The sequence below is a fragment of the Salmo salar genome, chromosome 04 (genome assembly GCF_965601325.2).
Source record: "Salmo salar chromosome 04, fSalSal1, whole genome shotgun sequence".
Lineage (NCBI taxonomy): Eukaryota > Metazoa > Chordata > Actinopteri > Salmoniformes > Salmonidae > Salmo > Salmo salar.
In genome coordinates, this window is record NC_138294.1 from 21,377,731 (window position 1) to 21,397,376 (window position 19,646).

The 19,646-nt window shown below is 43.4% G+C and overlaps 1 protein-coding gene across 3 annotated transcripts in view; it reads left to right on the forward strand.

Moving 5' to 3' along the window:
- LOC106602395 (FHF complex subunit HOOK interacting protein 1A-like) overlaps positions 1-19,516 on the forward strand; it is a 37,911-nt gene extending 18,395 nt beyond the window's left edge. For 2 of the 3 annotated variants that reach the window (XM_045716602.2, XM_045716601.2), the window contains exons 3-14: positions 44-283; positions 2,945-3,244; positions 3,414-3,613; positions 3,706-3,877; positions 5,240-5,485; positions 5,632-5,799; positions 8,705-8,784; positions 9,177-9,379; positions 10,960-12,018; positions 12,367-12,545; positions 15,563-15,683; positions 16,445-19,516. In XM_045716602.2, the coding sequence (XP_045572558.2) occupies positions 164-283; positions 2,945-3,244; positions 3,414-3,613; positions 3,706-3,877; positions 5,240-5,485; positions 5,632-5,799; positions 8,705-8,784; positions 9,177-9,379; positions 10,960-12,018; positions 12,367-12,545; positions 15,563-15,683; positions 16,445-16,647 (3,051 nt within the window). In that variant the 5' untranslated portion in view covers positions 44-163 and the 3' untranslated portion in view covers positions 16,648-19,516. The remainder of the gene's footprint in view (positions 1-43; positions 284-2,944; positions 3,245-3,413; positions 3,614-3,705; positions 3,878-5,239; positions 5,486-5,631; positions 5,800-8,704; positions 8,785-9,176; positions 9,380-10,959; positions 12,019-12,366; positions 12,546-15,562; positions 15,684-16,444) is intronic. The other variant, XR_006769561.2, reaches the window with a different exon arrangement.
- The last annotated feature ends 130 nt before the right edge of the window (positions 19,517-19,646 follow it).

Below are 19,646 nucleotides of genomic sequence, written 5' to 3' on the forward strand. Positions count from 1 at the left end.
TGCATGTACAGGATGATGACATTATGTTTTCTGTGTTCTGCAGATCCCCAGTGTTCCCTCACCCACCTGTGCAAGTGGTCTCAGCCGGTCTCCAGTGAGGACTCTCCCCCTCTACCCCTCCCCGTCCTGCGTAATGGTTTAACCCACACCAGATCTGGTCACCATGATGATGGCCTCCATGGTTGCCAACGGAAACAGGGATGGCAGACAGGGGGAGGCCCTGGTCCTGAAAGGGGTGGACCCAGAGACCTGCATGATCGTGTTCAAGAACCACTGGGCACAGGTAAACAAAACCACAACTCTGTCTTGTGACCCTAGATATACCTTCAGCTCAAAACCCTCATTTAACTTGTATAGCTCAATCTCGTAGAACCCAGACCCTAACTCAAACCCTCAAAACACTACATGCACCTATAACACAAACATTTCCTAAATCCTACAACCTAAACTCCTACAATCCGCCCATGAACGTGAACCCTCTCAGCCCCAGACCTCATTGTGGTAACTGAACGGCTACAGTATGTAACTGAAATAATGACTTACTGGCTCCTCCCTTCTCTATTCAGCCTCAGTTCACCCCAGTGGGAGGGAGTTGGCAGGAGTCTCCACCCCTCTCAGCTACAGAGAATAGAATACAGTAAGGCCTGGAAACACAAACATCATTTACTATAAAATGGGGTTGGAGCTCACGTTGCTGGACGTAGAACCGTAATAACACAGTAACAACACAGTAACACCAAGAGGCCTGAAATTATTATGCTCAATCGGTTTCATTTTTGTGTATCATTCTCAGTATTTATCATTTTTATTTATTTTTATGTAACCTTTTATTTAACTAGGCAAGTCAGTTAAGAACAAATTCTTATTTATAATTACGGCCTACACCGGCCAAACCCTAACCAGGACGACGCTGGGCCGATTGTGCGCCGCTCTATGGGATAATATAAATGTTAGGCCTGTGAAGTGCACTGTTAAGGGTTTCAACAGAATCATATTCTGAAATGTAGGACATTTCTAGATCTTTGACCCTCTCTGCAGGCAAGTTGGCACTACAATACAGCTCCAGCCGAGTCTTAATTGCTACATTTTGGCTAATTAATAGCGTGATAGGACTGCTATTGAGTTTGGATCTTAGAATTCATGGAAAAGCCCAGCCTGCTAAGTAGGCTCCCCCCGGGACCCTGTATTGAGGAACACTGTTGACATTTCAGAAAAATAGGTAGACTTTCATTGACAGTCAATGGCTTCAGCCTTATCTCTCCCTCTCCAGACCCCTGTGAAATCACTGTCCTTTTGTTAGGATGTCTGAGAGAGCTGGACGTTATCCAGTCAGTGTAGTGGGTTGCCCAGGACAGGATAATATGTTCTAGGCAACAGTTTGTTTCATCTCACTATGGTTCAATACAGATACCAGTACACAAAGGGAACTATATTGATTTATCTTTATGTACCAGTACATGTTATCCATTATCCTGACGGCTCCATGCCTCCATCACATCCATGTATTATTAGTCAGTCCAGTCAGGGGTTAGAAAAGGCCACTTGATCATCTATAGTCCTACTCTGTTACCCAGCGATGTCCTCAAAGCTATTTGTTACACCAGAAATACCCGACAGGATTGTAGACAGACATGAGTGAAGGAAGTGGCAACTTTAATATGACACCCATCACTACTCCCCTCCCTCTTCCTTCCCTCTCTTCACTCATCCTGTGCTGTTATCGCGCTATCATGCCTGGATCAATCAGTCACCTGGGGGCCCTGTCTCAGTCAGCCAGTCTGGCTCTCCCTCTGCTGTGCTCTCAGTGGACTTCCCATCGCCATGGTAGCAGGACATGGTGGGGACAGTGAGCTCATTGTTGTGGCTCTATGAATGGTTCCTCCCATGTCTGGGTTGTGTTCATTAAAGGAATGTTTTGAAACTTAGTGAAACAGGGAGGTACTACCTGAACCTGTCCAATGAGAATACAGATTTTTGTTTTTCCCAGGCAACAGAACTTTTTTCATGCATTGTGGCCTACTGAACACAGTCCTGTATTCATTAGTGAGGCTTATGTAGGGAGGTCCTACAAGAGAGGGACTGACTATCTGCACACTAAGGCACAAACATATAGAGGACAAAACAGCCTTATACACTTTCATATCAAGCTGATTTACCATCAATATATTTATATTATGTGCATGTCACTGTCAGCGTTCATTTTGTTTATGGTTCACTGTCAATATAAATGCGATGCCACTTGATTTGTGGTTGTCCATTTACATTTCAGTACAGAATTCCACAGGCAACAGTGGAATTTGAACACCACAAACCCAATTTATACACAACTGTAACTGCCTGGGCTTGAGATATTATATTGACATGACTCAGGCAAATGTAATCTTCGTAAAATCACAAACGATTCATCAGCTTTCCCTGATTTATTTCCCGTAGGAGTTGAGTTGTATTCTCTCTCAGATCTTCCTCTTGTAATAGACTGTTGTGTTCGTCTAGATCAATAAAGGCAGCAGCGGGCTGTCTGATGATTATTATTAACTGTCACTTATGAGTCCTCCCGAGAGAATATTACCAACATAACAAACCAACATGTTTCAGTCAATCTAATTTAGCCTGAACATCATTGTAAGCACTTTGTTTGTCTTATACTCTGGTGTACACGCGATGAAATAACTTGCTAATTTGATTTCAACTGTTACGATGACAGTAGCAATGGCATACTGTAATAGCTTTGTCTCTATTGTTAGTAGATTTATTTAACCTTGCTCTGTCGAGGTTATCGAATGAACTTCAAGTTGACCAAAGACAATATTCAGTTCACTGCGAGAACTATCTCATCTTATTTGATCTTCTTCCTTGTAAAATGAAGGTGAAATTACCACAGATAATCAGGTACTATATTCATTTCTATGGACATAACCCTGTACCTTCCTCGTTGTCCCTTCAGGTGGTAAAGATCCTGGAGAAGCATGATCCTCTCCGCAGCAACACCAGCAGCAACATGGCTGCCCTTGGTGTCATCGGCGGCCCCATGCGTTTCGGCGGGCCCATCCCGGGGGACGAGGCCAGCGCGGTGCAGAACTACGTGGAACACATGCTGTTCCTGCTCATGGAGGAGGACGCCGGCCAGGCGGGAGCCATGGGACCCATCCTGGAGTTTGTGGTGATGGAGAACGTCATGGAGAGGCTCTTCCTCTGGAGCCTGAGGCGACAGTTTACTGATGATATGAAACTGGAGCAGCTCAAGGTAGGTGTAGAGGTTAGAGACGGTGGAGGGGTTGGAGGGTTGAATCCCTGGTCTGACAGGGAAATCTGTCAGGATGTGAGGAGGGTGAGGAGGGTGTCTAGGGGGGTTGGGATAAAGGAAAAAGACATCTCAGTGACAACTGACAATAAAGTCATCTCCTTCTTCTAAGATGTACGAGATGATTGTGGGCCAGGCGCGGCAGCCCTTACTGCACCACAAACCTGTGTTACGACCCTTAATGATGCTCCTGTCGTCGTGCTCGGGGACAGCTGGCCCGGAGGTGGAGGCTGAGCTGGTGTCATTACTCAACCAACTGTGCTGTGTCCTGGCCAAGGACCAGTCTGTCCTGGAGCTCTTCTTCCATACCAGGTGAGTTTCTCGCCTTACAATGTAAAGTGCTTCGAGATACTGGAAAAGCTCTATAGAAATCCCATCAATTATGATGCTGATTATTATTACAGCGAGGACCAGGGGGCGGCCAACTTCCTGATCTTCTCCCTGCTGATCCCCTTCATCCACCGGGAGGGCCTGGTGGGCCAGCAGGCCCGGGACGCCCTGCTCCTCATTATGTCACTGTCTGCAGAGAACCAGCGCGTGGCCCAGCACATCGCAGAGAACACCTACTTTTGTCCGGTGAGGAGATGTGGCTGTCTGTCTTTATGATACTGTTGTCTTGCTCCTTTTGGTCTCTTTCACGTTCTGTCTGTGATTTGTGACTCTCGTTTTATGCCTCTGTATTTCTGTTTCTTATGTCTCACTGTCCCTTTGCCCTTCTCTTGTTCTCTTTGTTTAGACTTTGTCCCCCCCCTCTCTCTCCTCTCTCTCCATCGCCTCTGTATACATGTCATATGGATGATTGTTCTGCCCTTGACTCAATGTCCTATTAACTCATTGTACCAACTACCAGACAAGTTAATATCCCTGACCTCTCTTTGTCCCCTGATAGGCGTATGATATTCATAGCCAAAATATGCTTAGCCTACTGTATGCATAATAAATCAGGTTGAGGGAGAGTGGAGCTGTTGTATGTTAAACGTGTGGTATTCATATGCTTTTGATAATGTAACAAGCAACACACCCATGTTATTAAAAGGCTAAACTCAGCCCAGCTGTCAAAAGAATTTATACACATCTTAGACTGTATATTAAAAAAAAATGGATGAACACTTCAGTCCATGATGATTATAAATGATGTTAATCGATTTGCATTAGACTGATGTCGTAACTTTGACCTGTGTTGTTGATTAGAATACAAACCATGCCACCATCTTGATGCATTAGCTCACCAGGGAAATCCTTGCTTTTGGATGGTAACTCTAAAATCACACAGCCATACGTCAATGCCCATTGTTATTGATGAAGCTGGGCAACAGGTAAATCAACTAGAGGTAAATCAGTGGGTAACCTAGTGGTTAGAGCGTTGGGCCAGTAACCGAAAGGTTGCTGGATCGAATCCCCGAGCTGTTGTGAACTGACTATCTAGCTTGGCAGTGCTTAAACAGTGTCAACAGATTGAAAAAACAATCTCACCTGTACCGTGGAGACACTGTACAGGCTGCATGGATGATAACCAGTTATGTAACAGTATTTGACGTAATTGCACAGCAGGAGTAGGCTACAATACCTCTTTGTCACAGGATTACCTGCCTAGCTTCCTACTGTCTGTATAAGCCAATGGAGAGACGGGGATATACCTGTACCGGGAAGTCAGAACAGAGGCCCATTCAGTTCCCTGGTTTAGAGGCATCACGCTATCCTGCCAAGGCATTTGAGCCCTTTGTGCAAAGTCATGGATAGTTATCTTTCACATGCACAAAAGGAAACTCATGCAAAGATGAAAGGAAACACACAATAATATCAGATCCTAGTTATTCCCAGCAACTTGGATGCATACTGGTGATACCAGACCACAGTGTACAGTTTATATGGTGTAAGTAAGCAATAGCCTACTTGAAGGGGTTCCACTAAATGTGTCTCTCTCTCCCCCTCCTCTAGGTGCTGGCCACGGGGCTGAGCGGTCTCTACTCGTCTCTGCCCACCAAGCTGGAGGTGCCCGGTGAGGAGTGGCACTGCCTCCACAGAGAGGACTGGCTACAGATGCCCACCCTAGTCCAGTTCCTCAACTCACTGGAGTTCTGCAATGCAGTCATTCAGGTGGCTCACCCCAGCATCAGGGACCAGCTGGTCAGCTACATCTACAATGGCTTTCTGGTGCCTGTGTTGGCACCGGCCCTCCACAAGGTCAGTATAAACACAGCATGGATCGCACAGTATTACATCCATCATTCCAGATCAATGTCAGATCAGTCACTACTTCCAGGAAGATTGGAAGGAAGGATGCGGCGTATTTGTGTCCAGCCTACTGATGGTTTTGTGTTTCTCTCTAGCTGACCCTGGAGGAGGTGATGACTACCACGGCCTATCTGGACCTGTTCGTGCGGTCGGTGTCAGAGCCGGTCCTGCTGCAGACCTTCCTCTCCTTCATCCTCCTCCACCGCCACGAGAACGTCCACATCCTGGACACGCTGGTCAGCCGCATCAACACACCCTTCCAGGTAACGTCCACATCCTGGACACGCTGGTCAGCCGCATCAACACACCCTTCCAGGTAACGTCCACATCCTGGACACGCCGGTCAGCCGCATCAACACACCCTTCCAGGTAACGTCCACATCCTGGACACGCTGGTCAGCCGCATCGACACACCAGGTACGGGAGGGAGTCTGCAGGCTGAAGCACCTGCTCAGCACGTGTCAACATCCCTTTTCAGATCCCGGAGCCTTCATGCTAGCACTCACAAATACACACAACCGCACACATACAGTTGCAAAACATATTGAGTACTGTGCATATTTCAACCTAGAGTCTCCTAGTAACACTTAGTAGATAGCCAGGCTGCCTCAACCTGACATAACTTTCTGAAGGATCTAATTTGTCTGTGAATCTTGCTGCTATGCTGTGTGAGTCATGTTTAAAATAACTGAGACTTGTTTTGGAGATAAATAGTTTACCCAGAGGCCGTTTCCTAATAATTTAAACAAATATTTAAAATGTCAGTATCAAAGACAGCAGATTGTTGCCATGGCAACGCACAATAACTATCTAATTAGTTGTTGGATTGATGATACAAGGCAAGTAAATATTAGGAAATGTAATGTCTAGTTCAAACAGGGGGAATTGCTGGAAAGGCTTCATTCATTAACATCCAACAGAGGCTTGTCAATTGAAACGTTCAAGGGCTCTCTTCACAGGACTACTCAACTGTGAAAAACGCTCCTGGGCTGATTTGTACTCTACAGGGTAGAAAAACAACACTTCTCTGATACCTGCAGCCAATTTTACATTGATGGTTTTGAAAAGGATTTGATGTTTTTAACAACAACACAGCTTAGATAGCTAAGAAGGTAATTTTGATCATGGTGGGCATCTGAGAGCTGGCTCAAAGAACAGTCTTTTATCTAAAATAATAATCTGTTTAAAAGGCCTTGACAGGAAACAGGCCCCAAACCCTCATTGTCAGAAGCAGGTTGTACTATAGCACTGAACCCAAAGCATCCTGTTTTTTAAATTTTATTTCACCTTTATTTAACCAGTTGAGAACAAGTTCTCATTTACAACTGCGACCTGGCCAAGATAAAGCAAAGCAGTGCAACACAAACAACAACACAGAGTTACACATGGAATAAACAAACGTACAGTCAATAACACAATAGAAAAAGTCTATATACAGTGTGTGCAAATGGCGTAAGGAGGTAAGGCAATAAATAGGCCATAGTAGCGAAGTAATTACAATTTAGCAAATTAACACTGGAGTGATAGATGTGCAGATGATGTTGTGCAAGTAGAAATACTGGTGTGCAAAAGAGTAAAAAAGTAAATAAAAACTATGTGGATGAGGTAGATAGATTGGATGGGCTATTTACAGATGGGCTGTGTACAGCTTCAGCGATCGGTAAGCTGCTCAGATAGCTGATGCTTAAAGTTAGTGAGGGAGATATAAGTCTCCAGCTTCAGTGATTTTTGCAATTCGTTCCAGTCATTGGCAGCAGAGAACTGGAATGAAAGGCCGCCAAAGGAGGTGTTGGCTTTGGGGATGACCAGTGAGATATACCTGCTGGAGCACGTGCCACGGGTGGGTGTTGTTATGGTGACCAGTGAGCTCAGATAAGGCAGAGCTTTACCTAGCAAAGACTTATAGATGACCTGGAGCCAGGGGGTCTGGCGCCAAAATGTAGGGAGGGCCAGCCGACGAGAGCATACAGGTCGCAGTGGTGGGTGGTATATGGGGCTTTGGTGACAAAACGGATGGCACTGTGATAGACTGCATCCAGTTTGCTGAGTAGAGTGTTGGAGGCTATTTTGTAAATTACATCGCCGAAGTCGAGGATCGGTAGGATAGTCAGTTTTACGAGGGTATGTTTGGCAGCGTGAGTGAAGGAGACTTTGTTACGAAATAGGAAGCCGATTCTAGATTTGATTTTGGATTGGAGATGTTTACTGAGTCTGGAAGGAGAGTTTACAGTCTAACCAGACACCTAGGTATTTGTAGTTGTCCACATATTCTAGGTGAGAATCGTCCAGAGTAGTGATGCTAGTCGGGCGGGCGGGCGGGCAGCGATTGGTTGAAAAGCATGCATTTAGTTTTGCTAGCGTTTAAGAGCAGTTGGAGGCCACAGAAGTGTTGTATGGCATTGAAGCTCATTTGGAGGTTTGTTAACACAGTGTCCAAAGAACGGCCAGAAGTATACAGAATGGTGTTGTCTGCGTAGAGGTGGATCAGAGAATCACCCGCAGCAAGAGCGACATCGTTGATATATACAGAGAAAAGAGTCGGTCCGAGAATTGAACCCTGTGGTACCCCCATAGAGACTGCCAGAGGTCCGGACAACAGGCCCTCCGATTTGACACACTGAACTCTATCTGAGAAGTAGTTGATGAACAGGCGAGGCAGTTATTTGAGAAACCAAGGCTGTTGAGTCTGCCGATAAGAATACGGTGATTGACAGAGTCGAAAGCCTTGGCCAGGTCGACTCACTGTTGGTGTGTCTGTCCATTTGAGGGTTTAGAATAGGGCGACATTTCCCTACACTTATCATTATTCAGCTGTCAGCAACTCAGACAGATGGGCATACACCTGTTTCCACACGATTCAACATAATCAAGACCTACACCATGCCTAAAACATAACTCATTAAGGACCTAGGGGCACTATTACCTGGTTACATGCCAACTATGTGAAGTTGCATCAGGGATACAAGTATCAACAAAAGCTGTGACTTCAGGCTGTCCATGGTCACTCGGCAACATTTAAACAGGTATGATGCGAGGTGCCACAGGAAGCCATTTTGAAATTCAGCCTTGGTAATCCCTTACTTGTTAATCCAGCCCTGCGATGTATTCCGGTCCTCTGAGGCCTTTGTTTCATCATCTTGTGATGTTTATCTTCTTGGTGTTTTCCAGCTGGGTACTGTGTCTCTGGCTCTGTTCCAGACTCTCATTGGACTGTACTGTGAGGATGTGATGCTGCAGCTCATCTTGAGGTGAGTGGGTGGGGCCTGTTCCATGTTCTAGGCATGTTCATGATGATATTATATGGAACATTTGGGGTGTATGATGTCTTTCTCTGTATACCTAGCTAAGGTGTGTACACACACACACACACACACACACACACACACACACACACACACACACACACACACACTTACAAATTCAGTTTCTCCTCTCAGCTAAGCCTCATTGTCTTACTGTAAATCATGGTACAGCTGATTGGTTTACCATGTGATGAGCCCTTACTCCGCTTTTACACCCAAACACCGAGACATCTGCATTTCTTGGTAAAACCATAACCCCCCGTCCTCCCCCTAACCCCAGTCTGTTCCCCCTGCTGGGGCTCCCTAACAGGATTTTCCCCCCTCCTCTGGTTCTCCAGGTACCTGATCCCCTGTAATCACATGATGCTGAGCCAGAGACGCGTGGTGAAGGAGAGAGACTTCTACTCTGTGTCGGCCGCTAAGATCCTGGCGCTCACACCCTCCTGCTGCTCCCCCGAACACAGCCCCCCACCCCTCAGACAGCTGGACTCCATCCTCTGGTCAAAGGGTACAGACAGCAGTCCTAACACTGGCACCATGGGTAAGATAGGTTCACTGAGGATTTCTAGCTGGCTCTGTACTTTATATATGCCTGTTACTAGGGCAAGACAATGTAACATGCCACATGCAGAAGTAAAGTGGAATTAACCCTCTATTTAACCAGTTGCTTTGTATTTGAAGGTGATCTTTTGAATGCCTCAATGGTTCTCAGAGAATAAACTGTTACTTCTGAAGGATTTTAACAATGGGTTTCATTCTTTTAGGTCGAGAGATAGACAATCTAGTTTATTTTGTTTCAAGTGGCCTGAATATTTGTGTTTGGGATTTTAGGCCATGTGCTGCAGCTTAGTCTGAGTAGACGAAACGAATTAAGATCACATTTAATCCTAATCTGATTCACACTTCCCTCTCTTCTGTATTCACAATCACAGCTTCAATGAGCTCTACGCTGAGCCAAAATCTCCAACACACAAAAGTTCCTTCACTGAGTTGCGACTAGTCATAACATTGTTGGTGGCGATCGCTTTGACCTAATTTGTGGAGGTGGTATTTACCAAAAACCAACAAAACACAAACCACACAGCCAAAGTGTTTGAACTGTCTAGATATCCATGATACAGCCCATCACCTTGGAAAGTTAACATTATATATTTGCCAAACTAGCCCCGCAAGTGATTTTTTTTTTTGGCTCCCCAAAAATAATGTAAAATCACCAGGAATTCAGCAAATAAATTGTTTAATGTAGGAAATCTGTTCCCAAGTATTCCCACAAATAAAAAAAAAATAGATGCAATCTCTGTTTGCTCTTAGTTGTGGTCAATTTGCAGTGTACAAATGATTACAATTATTTTCCGGCCCATTTGCTCGGACAAAAATGGTCCCGTGGCTGAATGTAGTTTCCTATCCCAGTAGTAGAACATGTGCTATTGATAATGCATTATTCCTATCCCTGTAGTAGAACATGTTCTATTGATAATGCATTATTCCTATCCATTTACTATTCCTTATCAAGAGTCATTCAACATCCATCAGTTATGGTTCTGTATGATCTTTACATGAAGTCTCATGTTGTCAGATTAATAACATAAGAGGCCTTATTAGAAAGTGTTTTTATCAACTCATGAAATCTCAATGAAATCAGTTTAGCCTCCTGTGGTTAATTGTCAACGTCATTAGTTCTGCTGTGCGTGAATGCAGTGTGCATGCAGCGCAGTGTGTCAGCCAGGATTAATTATATTATTCATCACACTGACTTGTTCTGTCTGTCTGTCCTGTCTGTCCTGTCTGTCCTGTCTGTTCTGTCTGTCTGTCTGTCTGTCTGTCTGTCTGTCCTGTCTGTCTGTCTGTCTGTCTGTCTGTCTGTCTGTCTGTCTGTCTGTCTGTCTGTCTGTCTGTCTGTCTGTCTGTCTGTCTGTCTGTCTGCTTCCTCCCTCTGTCTGTCTGTCTGTCTGTCTGTCTGTCTGTCTGTCTGTCTGTCTGTCTGTCTGTCTGTCTGTCTGTCTGTCTGTCTGCTTCCTCCCTCTGTCTGTCTGTCTGTCTGTCTGTCTCTGTCTGTCTGTCTGTCTGTCTTCGATACATTACTGACTTGTAGTGCTCCCTATCTTTCTGTCTGTTTTTCAGAGACCGAGGAGACCTTTTTGGAGGAGGATGGCTCGGGCTACTCCTGCGTCATCGGCTCTGAGATCTACCTGGACGTCAACTACCTGCACTACCTTTACAACGCCCGCCTGGGCATCAGCAGCTGCACCCGGGCCTGCCAGGTGTGGTCGGCCCCCTACGATGGAGAGGACCCCCCTCCAGAGGAGTACCAACCCAGTGCCCTGGAGGAGGCTGGGGCCAGGGGACGCCAAGCCCAGACAGTCAACCCCAAGAGGTCATATCCACGGCCTCGTCCCCCCTGCCCGCCCCAGACCACAGACCCAGCCCCTACTAATCAACTAGAGCTGGAGTGGGACGATAGTTATGATGCCGGTCCGGTGGTGTCCCCCGAGGCGGCTGCTGCTGCTGAGAGTAGTAGACCTCCACAGCCGCCTGCAGCCGAGCCGCCCAAACACATCCAGGAGATGAGGAGGACTGCCATCATGCTGGTTAAGGGTTCCTACATCGAGGAGTCTGACTTCCAGGATGATGCCATGGTCTACGACCTTGTGGCAAAGAAGGACACCCGCGATACTGTGGTTCGCCGCAGACCCAGCAGGGAGACACTACCGGAATCTGAAATGGACTCAGAATTGAAACTTGAGGAGGACCATTTCAAAGAATCCAGTCTGCAGGAGAAGGATGAGGTCCCCCTTAGCAATGGCCTGAGTCTTCCACTCCATCCCACCAACATGGAGGTCAACGGCTCGGAGGTCTCAAAGGAGGTCAAAGCTCATGTTGCGGACCACAACTCCAACCTCCAAAGCCCCACGGCTACTGAGGTGGGGGACGACCTCATGGGTCAGTACGAGGAGCTGATTCGTACGCTGGGCAGCGACGAGGCCGGGACTGGGGGGAGCAGCCCTGTGAAAACGGTGGACAAAGAGTTCCGGAATCCTGTGGTCACCCCCATGGAGGAGGACGAGGTGGACTTCAGCTCCTTCTCTATGGATACGCCAGAGCTGGAGAAGCAGCACTCGTCCCTGTTTGGGACCAAGCTCCGCAGTGGCAGCACTAGGAGCCATTCGGTGCCTTTTACAGGTAAGATAAAACAACACTCTCAGAAATAAAAGCCTTAACTTTTGTAAAATATCTTCACCAGGTTTGAAGGTCAGCTCTCTAACACGTGTCACGAGTTTGCTGAAGAATCACAACGTGGTTATCTTACAATGCATTTGGCTCATAGGGAGAGAGAGAGAGGCTTTACTCAGACTGTCAAACCTGGTTAAATAACAAACCTTAAAGTAAGACATATAAACCTTCAGTCTGAGTAAAGTCTCTCTCTCTCTTCCTGTGTAGATTGAAGTATTATCTGCCTTACTTTAAGGCTTGTTCTTGATCTTTAACCAGGTTCGACAGTCTGAATGAAGACTCTCTCTCTTCCTGTAGGGCCATTTGTCAGTGTGCTGTTGTCACGTCTGGAGAACATGCTGGATAACTCTCTCCATGTCAACCTCCTGCTGACTGGTATACTGGCCCAGCTGGCTGCCTACCCCCAGCCCCTGCTGCAATCCTTCCTCCTCAACACCAACATGGTGTTCCAGCCCAGCGTGCGCTCACTCTATCAGGTAGTGTGTGTGTGTGTGTGTGTGTGTGTGTGTGTGTGTGTGTGTGTGTGTGTGTGTGTGTGTGTGTGTGTGTGTGTGTGTGTGTGTGTGTGTGAGTGTGACTGTCACCAGCCCAGTGTCCACTCCTAGATTCCAATAATTCTGTCAGTCTGTCTGTCCATCTATCTCTATGTATTGACTTTCAGTCTGTCTGTCTATCTGTATCCTTTGTTCTCTCTCAATGACTTTGAGGCTGAGATGGACACAATCCTACTGTTAAGATACTCATCATAGACACTGCAATGCACGCCTGCTCAAAAGAGAGACACAACTCTCTTAGTAAACATTTCACTCTGCTCCATTTAGTAAGCATTTGAGGTGTAAAAACGTTCCCCCCAAAAAACTGTTTGCTTTTCTCCCTCACCGCTCTAAGCTGTTTAAACCTCTGGAGACTCATGAAACAACCTGTTAGAAGTTAGAGAGGAGGGATCCGTTATGAATAGTATTAATTAGAAAGGAGATTATGAATACTGTGCCTGTGTCCCAAATGGAACCTTATTCCCTATATAGTGCACTACTTTTAACCAGAGCATTATAGACCCTGGGTAAAAGTAGTGCACTATATAGGGGATAGGGTGCCATTTGGGACGCTTCCTATGAGCGGCGTACACTTAACGTGGCAATGAAAACAGAGTTCAAAATGGCTGTGAAACAAGTCTAGTGAGACTTTAACAGTGTTTTTCTCTCCTGCTGGCTGATTCATGCATAATTGAATAGAGGATGTGTAAACAAGTAAATCAAAATGGAATGGGGCTGTTTGAAAGCTCGCAATAAAGGGAATGTTTGGATGGGGATGAAAGGGGATGGCGAGTTGTTGACGTACAAACACTGGGTACTTCATTTTCATTAGGGTCCAGATTAAAAGAGGTGGATTGTTTGTCATGGAGATGAATGCGGTTTGGTTCTCTCATCATCAGTGTGTCTTGTCTTGCTTAATGTCCTTGTTTTGTCTGGTTTATGCCTCTGGTTTTGTTTTCAATCGTGTGATATGCTTTTATGCAAAAGCTACCTGTTTTACACCTGATAGTGTGTATAGCAATACTCTTGGCATCAAGTACGTAAAGCCTGTTGGCTTAATTCAGTCAAAACAAATGTAAACTTTCTTTGATAAGGCATCTTGCGCTGTGGAAATGCAATGATTGCATTCATTTTTCTTAGTAGAACAATACAATGTTTTATGTGTGCAAAAAAACAAAACAATTCAGCATTGTTATCTCATTGATCCACTATCTTGTTTCAATGTAAGCTCGTGAGATCAGGATAGCCGAATGAGACTACCTCATTGTAGCTTTGATACAATATTTATCCTGTACTTTCTGTGCTCTGGCAGCTACAGTGCCTTCAGAAAGTATTCACCCCCCCTTGACTTTTTCCACATTCTGATGTGTTATAGCCTGAATTTAAAATTGATTAAAGATTTTGTGTCACTAATCTACGCAAAATACCCCATAATATCAAAGTGGAATTTTGTTAGTAGAACATTTTTGAAATTAATAAAAAATGAAATGTTGAAATGTATTGAGTCTAAGTATTCAACCCCTGTGTTATGGCATGCCTACGTAAGTTCAGGAGTAAAAATGTGCTTAACAAATCACATAAATTGAATGGACTCATTCTGTGTTCAATAATAGTGGTTAACAGGATTTCAGAATGACTACCCCAAACATTCAATTATCTGTAAGGTCTCTCAATTGAGTAATACATTTCATGCACAGATTCAAAGACCAGGGAGGTTTTTCAATGCCTCGCAAAGAAGGGCATTGATTGGTAGATACAATTTTTTTTAAAGCAAACGCTGAATATCCCTTTGAGCATGGTGATGATATTAATTAGGCTTTGGATGGTGTATCAATACACCCAGTCATTACAAAGATACAGGCGTCCTTCCTAACTCATTTGCCGGAGAGGAAGGAAACTGCTCAGGGATTTCACCATGAGGCCAATGATGATTTTAAAACGGTTACAAAGTTTAATGGTTGTGATATGAGAAAGCTGAGAATAGATCAACAACATTGTAGTTACTCTACAATACTAACCTAAATGACAGAGTAAAAAGAAGGAACAGAATAAAGAATAACAAAATAATGTGCAGAATAAAAATATTCCAAAACATGCATTCTGTTTGCAACAAGACACATAAGTAATACTGCAAAACATGAGGCAAATAACTTTTTCCCCTGAATACAAAGCTTTGTTTGGGACAAATTCAACACAACACATGACTGAATACCACTCTTCATATTTTCAAACATGGTGTTGGCTGCACCATGTTATGGGAATTCCTGTCATCGGCAAGGACTAGGGAGTTTTTGTAGGATAAAAATAAATGGAATACAGCTAAGCACAGGCAAAGTCCTAGAGGAAAACCTGTTTCAGTCTGCTTTCCAACAGACACTGGGAGACTAATTCACCTTTCCGCAGGAAAATAACCTAAAACACAAGGCCAAATTTATACTGCCGTTGCTTACCTAGACGATATTGAATGTTCCTGAATGGCAGAGTTACAGTTTAACTTAAATCGGTTTGAAAATCAATGGCAAGACTTGAAAATGGCTTTCTAGCAATGATCAACAACCAACTTGACAGAGCTTGAATAATATTTGTAATAATAATGGGCAAATATTGTACAATTCATCTGTGCTAAGCTCTTAGAGACTTACCCAGAAAGACTCACAGCTGTAATTGGTGCCAAAGGTGTTTCTAACATTGTCTCAGTGGGTGAATAATTATCAAATCAAGATGTATTAGTGTTTTATTTTTCATAAATGTTTTAATAAATGTTTGAATTTTTCTTCCACTTTGACATTAGAGTATTTTGTGTAGATCATTGACCAAAAATTACAATTATTCCATATTTAATCCCTCTTTGTAACACAACCCAATTTGGAAAAAGTCAAGGAGTGTGAATACTTTCTGAAGGCACTGTATTTCCTGTCTGATGTTCTACTGATGTTACTATATATGTGTTTTCATATCAGGTACTAGCCTCCCTTAAGAACCAGATAGAGCAGCAGGCCTCGACCAAGAAGGACTTCCCAGAGCTGATCACCTCCGCCCAGCACTGCCTCCTAGCCAGGGAGAGTTCACTCAAGGGTCAAGGTGAGACTTGATTGACTACAGTACCCATAATTCTCTGTCCTACATATCCGGTTTCATGTTAGTAAAGATGTTCTGAAGCTAACGTAATGGCTTCCCTGCCAGGATGCATAGTGTTTATAACAACCGTATAACTGTGTACTGTTACGTACTGGTAGTATAAATGCTTTATTTGAATAGATGTTGTTCAATGTTGAATTCTGAGCTTTATTGTGAGCTATGCTATGATCATCATTAGAATGTAATTTAGGTCTGTTTTGTAGCCAATAGCCATAGATAGCCAGGTCATTGAGATTAGAATAGATACAGGCAAAGCTTACAGAGGATTTGAGGCAATATCCTAGATCATAAGACCAGTAATGAGCCAAGCAATAACGTTGTTTCTAATCGCTGCAATGAAGCACCACTGAAGGATTAAAACTGTATCTGTGCTTAGTTTGTGTTGTTTGGTTCCTCCTCGAGGACTTGGATAATATATTCAGCTTGGTCATGAAGCATTGCAGCAATGGAGAAACAACAACCTCCTGACATTCTTCTTCTCTAGTCTACTGCATTCCCAATGGTTTCTGCGAGCTTTCTCTCTGAGCAAGGAATGTATTGGTATGAGATTGCTTGAGATTTAAAAAGGAAAATGAGACTGATATAAATGGGAGAATTTCTTCTTTCAAGTGGACTAACATGAGCTTGCGACAATGTCCAACTGCAGTTAAACGCTACTATTACTAATGTCTTATTTTTCATCTCTATTTACTTATCCTCCACAGATACAAACAGCGGAGACAGCCGAGAATGTTCCCCCCTGGAGGCAGGAAGGGTGATGAAGAGCTCTCCTCCTCCCCAGCCCAAGACCATTTCCCTGGCCAGGACCGAGGTCTTCGCAACCGTCCTCTTCACAGAGTTCCTCAAAGAACTGGCGGCCATTGCGCAGGAGCACTCAATACTATCACACGTCCCTATGGAGGAGTAACGATATAATAACATTGTAATAATGTTATAATAACATTATTATTATTATTATAATGTTTTAATAATGTTATGGTAGCATTGTCTCACAGGGAAGTGAGTGTCTGTCCCTGACCTGTTGTGTCCACACGGGTCATTTTAAACGTTTTAAAAAGACTCTTTGAAAGTGTTTCATGTTTTCCAACACTACTTGATGAAGAAGACTATACCTCTTCGATTGATTCACTCGTCTTTTATCTCTCTCCCTGAGGTAGTTTTTAAATTGGGATATATATATATATATATATATATCGGTTGTTATACGGTTGTTATATATATATATTTTTTTTTTTATTTGAGGCTAATATATTTTTCCAAACCAATATATAAAAACGGCGGGCTCTGATGTACAGTAACACATAACATACAGGAATCTCTCATCCATTTGATGCATTTGCCGTTGATACCCCCTCAGACAGACTCATATGTATATGGCTCTGCCCTCAGAGAGTTGTATGCATAGGCCTGTGTCACATCCAAGGAGCAGGTCATGTGATTTATAATGACTGGAAAGTACTGACCTACTTCAAGCCTTTGGTGGAACCCCTGCACCAACCAATAAGAATGCTGAAATGGAAGCTTGGGGCTAATCGACCAAAGACCGAATAGAATGGAACAGGCTGAATGGAACAATGAGAAGTTAATGATACACAAAGGGCACATAATCTGTCCCTTTAAGCTTTTAGACTACAATATTGCATTCATAAATGTCAGTGTACTGCCCTGGTAGCAACAGCCTCTCCAGTGACCAGCTCTAGTTGTCTTGTAGTGATGGCCACCATATAATGGGGACTTATACGTGGCCTTACCGAAATCTCTGGTGGTGCTGTGTTGTCACCCTGGGGTTGCATGCTGTACTGGAAATAATCAGGAGCCTATTTTGTCAGGATTTCTCCCTGCGGAATATTCATCACTAATTAAATTGTATTTGTCACATGCTTTGTAAACAACAGGTGTAGACTAACAGTGAAATGCTTACGGGCCCTTCCCAACAATGCAGAGAGAAAGAAAATAGAGAAATAGTGGAAAAGTAATAATAAATCCACAATGAGTAACGCTAACTTGGCTGTAAACACGGGGTACCAGTAACAAGTACCCTAGCAGCACCTCTCTAAACTCTACAGGTTAGCGCGTTGGTGTTAGAAGTGGGATGCTAGTGGGAGTCACATTCATCTCATACTTACTTTATGAGTTGGTGTAGACCATGGCATTCACTAATGTTATGTATCTGGTGGTCGTTGTTGTTCAAAACTCTTGAGTGAAGGAGAGGCCTAGTAACTTAGAAGATCAGGCTCACTGTACAGAACAAGTTTGTGTGTCGCTAAATACCTTAAATCAAATACTTTTTGTTCAATAGACATATTTCATTGATGTTATGTTTTCAATGCACATTAGATATTCAATTTAGACGTTTTTTAAAATTTTATTTAGGGATATACTTAAGGACACTGGGTTCTTCTGACGTCAATTCTCAATGCTGCGGCTAACTCCATTTTCCCATGGTGCACCAGGTCCTGTCCACTGAATGCACGTTATTTATAATGAAGTCTCTCTAAAAGGAGCTTTCCATATCAGGGTGATGCACTCAATGTTTGCATCCAAACAACACCTTATTTCCTATGTAGTGCACTACTTTTGACCATATAAATCAAGAGTAGTGCACTATATGGGGTAATGGGTGCCATTTGGGAAGCCCTCAATGTCTTAGCCTTATTTTAGTACTTTATGTATATAACTGGGGAAAAACATCAAAGAAGCAGCACACTATGCAAATCATTATTGATATTTTAGGTATAAAGAGTACTTTATTACCTTTTTGTTTCCTGATGGGGTTGGGTATTTAATACAGAATGTACTTAATGTAACTGTTTTGTAGAGAGAGGTTCTGTTGCCATATTTTTTCACAGAAGTTGTATAACTTGAGTTGTTCTGTCTTCTCGTTGCTATATTAGGGAATGCATGTTTCTTGTTTGTTTTTATGAGTCAAGTTGGGGAAAATTGGAATACATCACTGTTGGTTGGTTCATTGATGATTTGGCACATTCATTTTAGCAGTGTGTTGGCCAACTCTCACAGGAAGACATGGGTAACCTGAAATCCAAGCTGATATGCTCCATTTCACCATTGTTTAAGTTTCAATTCCAGACTAAGACATGGTCTACCATTAGCAACAAATAAATAGCCTTGATTTTAATTGACTTAATTTTATTTAAGGTTTAGATTTCAACCAAGGAGACATTTTGTTACAATGCCTGTCCCTATTAAATCAGTATGTTAGGGAAGAACTACCTAAAAATTGGTGCCTGAATTTTGAATGAATTTCCTCCTGTTGCTTAAAGTGTCTACTCTGGGCTAAGCATGGTCATGTTCAGTAGGCATAAAAGTGAGCTTATCCATTTAGAAATACTCTTTTTCATTGCAAAACCTTTTCCTATGGTGCATCCTAATGAATATGACCCTAGGGATGAATGTGGATGCAGCTGCAAAGTCAAAAATATACCACTGTCTGCTCGAACTAGTCCACAACGACCGATGGACAGTTATGGAATGCATCATTTCTTGCCATTGCTAAATGTGGTGATGTACTACATATTTTCTTGTAGTAGAATGTTGTGTGATCACATTTATTTCTTAGAGACACAGTTCTCTTCAGTTGCGTAGAGGTTTCATTCCAAAGAGAAGTAGTCTAGTTTCGCCCTTTCTACAACTATTAGCATCCATTTTAGATGTCAGCGATGACCTTGTCAGGTTACTCCACTGTGTATTCTTCTGTCATTAAAGTCAGAGGTTCCAAGGAATTATTATTTTAATAAAGACATCTCTTGTCCAACGAAGACATGTATGTGTTTTCTTTATAATACATTTTTATTGAAGAACAGATAAATGTCATGTTTTGACTTGACAGCTTCTCTACCTAAATTTATATTTTAGCTTCACCTTGGCAAAGGTTAAGTAAAATGCAAA